This window comes from Charadrius vociferus, unplaced genomic scaffold, assembly GCF_000708025.1.
Source record: "Charadrius vociferus isolate BGI_N301 unplaced genomic scaffold, ASM70802v2 scaffold1163, whole genome shotgun sequence".
In the NCBI taxonomy this organism is placed as follows: domain Eukaryota; kingdom Metazoa; phylum Chordata; class Aves; order Charadriiformes; family Charadriidae; genus Charadrius; species Charadrius vociferus.
Genome location: NW_009647823.1, coordinates 30,311 through 33,897, shown reverse-complemented (window position 1 = coordinate 33,897; position 3,587 = coordinate 30,311). Strand labels below are relative to the sequence as shown.

Here is a 3,587-nt window from a genome sequence, read left to right as displayed (position 1 = left end):
TGCTGGTGGGACCCCCCGAGCTGGAGGCAGCACTGCAGGGGGGTCTCCCCACAGCGCAGCAGAGGGGCAGAATCCCCTCCCTCACCCTGCTGGCCACGCTGCCGGGGATGCAGCCCAGGGTGCTGGCGGCTTTCTGGGCTGCCAGCACACATTGCTGGCTCATGTCCCGCTTTTCATCCACAACTGGACTGGTTTTAGGGCACAACCCTCTGTTTGGGGCACAACTGAGTGGATGAGCACCTCAGCACTCTTCAGGAAGAGCCAGCTCTGAGCTGCTGGCAGGAGAAAAGCCGCACTCACCACATGAGACACCTGGAGCTTGTTCAGTCCCAGCGGAGAGCCCGAAAACAAACTTCTCACAGCAAATAGTTCGGCCACACGCGGCTGGGAACCTCGCTGCACCTGAAAGAGTCACGGTGCGCATTGCCGTCACCTCCGACGGGTGTTCATCAGCACCAGGCAGGGCCGAGGCAGTGGCACAGGCAGGACGGGCAATACCGGCCACAGCGTTGACGTACCTCAGTGCAGAGCTCCTGCAGGCGTTTTTGGAGCTGTGGATCAGCCAGGGAATGCGCTGCCAGGGCTAAACTCTTCACCACATCCGGATAGGAGTCTCTCCGGATGGCATCGTAGGCTTCCAGGAATTCAACCTGCTGGCTGGGGGTCCAGAAGTAGCGGATCAGGAGCTGGCGTGGGAAGAAATACCTTGGAGAGAAGAGGAGAGAAGGATTCAGGGAGGAAAACTGCACACATGAGCCGGAGCAGTCGGATTTTGTGCTGCTGGAAAGAAGCGACCTGTTGCGCCAGGGCAGCACGTCTCACCCCGAGGAGCTGTGGATGTTCATTCCTCCCAAGGTGTGAGCTCGGGAATCACAGAATCGTTTACGTTGGAAAAGACCCTTAAGATCATCAAGTCCAACCGTTAAGCCAACACTGCCAAGTCCACCACTAGACCACGTCCCTAAGTGCCACATCTACATCCCTTCAGGGATGGTGACTCCACCCTTGCCCTGGGCAGCCTGTTCCAGTGCGTGACAACCCTTTCAGGGAAGGGATTTTCCCTAATCTCCAATCTAAACATCCTCTGGCGCAACCTGAGGCCGTTTCCTCTCATCCTGTTCCAGTTCCCTCCTCTGCTTCTCATGAGACTTATGCTCCAGACCCCTCACCGGCTCCGTTGCCCTACTCTGGACACGCTCCAGACCCTCGATGGCTTTCTTATCGTGAGGGGCCCAAAACTGAAGCGGTATTCAAGGTGGGGCCTCACCAGTGCTGAGTCCAGGGGGATGGTCACTGCCCCAGTCCTGCCAGCCGCACTAGTCCTGATACAGGCCACGATGCTGCTGGCCTTCTTGGCCACCTGGGCACGCTGCTGGCTCACATTCAGCCGGCTGGCCACCAACACCCCCAGGTCCTTTCCCAGCAGCCCCTCTGCCCCACGCCTGGAGCGCCGCAGGGGGTTGGTGCGACCCCAGTTCGGGACCCCACACTCGGCCGTGCTGAACCTCACACCACCACCCTCAGCCCATCGATTCGGCCTGGCCACATCCCTCTGCAGAGACTTTCTACCTTCCAGCAGATCAACCCTCCCACCCAACATGGTGTCATCAGCAAACCAAGGGTGCACTCGATCCCCTCATCCAGATCATCGATAAAGATACTATAGAGAACTGGTCCCAGTACTGAGCCCTGGGGAACACCACTTGCGACCGGCCGCCGACTGGATTTAACTCCATTCACCACCACTCTCTGGGCCTGGCCACCCAACCAGGTTTTAACCCAGCGAACCGTACGCCTGTCCAAGCCACGAGCAGCCAGTTTCTCCAGGAGAATGCTGTGGGAAACAGTGTCACGAATGAATCAATCAGATCTGAAAAGGTAAACAACATCCGCGGCCTTTCCCTCCTCCGCTAAACAGGTCACCTTGTCACAGAAGGAGATTTGCTCCTCCAAAGGCCGCAGCGAGCTCGGGAAGGAGCGCTCCAGGCGATCGGATCACTGCCGTGCCTGGCTGGAGCTTCTCCGCTGCAGCCGAGGCTCAACACAACACGGAGATCTCCACCCTGCACCGTTTTACACAGCAGGGTTCTCTCACCCACCCGCAGGACACAAAAGCCAGGGAGCAGAATTGAAAAATCCCGGGATTTAGCCCGGATTTAGCTCTGGCAGCAGGACAGCTGGCAGGCAGAGAGACGTTCGAAGTGCTACGGAGACAGCTGGGAGGGAATTGTGCAAGGAGGTTCCTCCAGCCAAGCACGCACAGGGCTGTTCCCTGCATGCCGGGGATTATTTCTCCGTGTTAGAAACAGGGAGTCGGGCGGGCTGCTGGCAGGCAGGAGCCGGTATTGCGAAATAATGGCTGGGCTCAGCAGGCTACGGGTATTTTTTATTACAGTGAGAGGTGAAGGGAGGAAGGGAGACCATCTGGCTGGATTTTTAACCCTAACACACCCCCACCCCCCCCAATTCTTTGAAATTTAAAATATCAGCGTCAAGGAGCCCAAAGATCGGGGCCGCGGCTGAGCCCTGGAGGTCACCACGACGCCAGTACTCACATCAGGACGATGACCAAGAAGTTGGCAAAGGGCGGGATGGCGATAACTCCGATGGGAATGGCCTTGATCACGTCCCTGCGAAACTGCCTCCAAAATTAGAAGAGAGAATCAGGATCTGGTGCCAAACTTGCAAAATTCCCTCAAAATTAACAGCCCCGACCTCAGCCGCAACTTCCAAACCCTGTTTTAAGGCAGGGAACGTGCCTCACCCGGAGGAATCGGCCTCTCCGACCCCCCACCGTAGCCCCACAGATGAACTCGAGCCCCTTTTTGCAGATCCAGGTGGCACCGAATGGTGTCTCAAGCGCCACACCGTACCTGCCGCAGCCTCTCCATCTCCCGGTAGGGAAGCTGCTGAACGCTCAGTCTCTGATGGGACATTTTAGACTTGATTTTTCTTATTTCTTTGACTTCCAGGAAAAGCGCTTGGATTCCTGCCAAAACAGAGAGCACCTTCAAGTCTCAATTCCCCGGCAAACACCTCCAGCACTGCAGTTTTTAACCCTGGGAAGGGAAGAGGCAGCGCAGCCAGCTGCCTCCATTCTCCCTGGAGAAAAGGAAACGTCCCCTCCTCCTTGGGACCCACCTTTTGTGAAAGTCGCGTACAGCACGTAGAAACGGGGGAAGGTCCTTTCCAAAAACCTCTCGTACCTCCCGTTGATGTGCTTCACTTTTGACGCCAAGGTGGCGAGGACGGACCTGGAACCGGCCTTCGCGGAGAGGCAGCACACCGGGGACCTGCAGTGAAACAACCCCCACAGCACCTCCCGATTATTTCTGTGAAGGTTTTGCAGAAAAGGCTGGCTCATGCAAACCTCATGAGGTTGAACAAGGCCAAGTGCAAGGTCCTACAGCTGGGTCGGGGCAACCCCAAACATGGGCACAGGCTGGGTGGAGAATGGCTGGAGAGCAGCCCTGAGGAGAAGGACCTGCGGGTGTTGGTGGATGAGAAGCTCAACATGAGCCGGTAATGTGGGCTGGCAGCCCAGAACGCCATCGGCAACCTGGGCTGCATGCCCAGTAGCGTGGCCA

General features: G+C 57.4%; 1 protein-coding gene across 1 annotated transcript in view; it reads right to left on the bottom strand.

Annotated features, from left to right (window-relative positions):
• Nucleotides 1-3,552, bottom strand: part of LETMD1 (LETM1 domain containing 1) — a 6,745-nt gene extending 3,193 nt beyond the window's left edge. The window contains exons 1-6 of the mRNA XM_009882425.1: nt 3,515-3,552; nt 3,142-3,293; nt 2,874-2,989; nt 2,556-2,638; nt 519-705; nt 301-402 (exon numbers count right to left, since the gene is read on the bottom strand). Coding sequence (XP_009880727.1) covers nt 301-402; nt 519-705; nt 2,556-2,638; nt 2,874-2,989; nt 3,142-3,293; nt 3,515-3,552 — 678 coding nt within the window. The remainder of the gene's footprint in view (nt 1-300; nt 403-518; nt 706-2,555; nt 2,639-2,873; nt 2,990-3,141; nt 3,294-3,514) is intronic.
• Between the last annotated feature and the right edge of the window lie 35 nt (nt 3,553-3,587).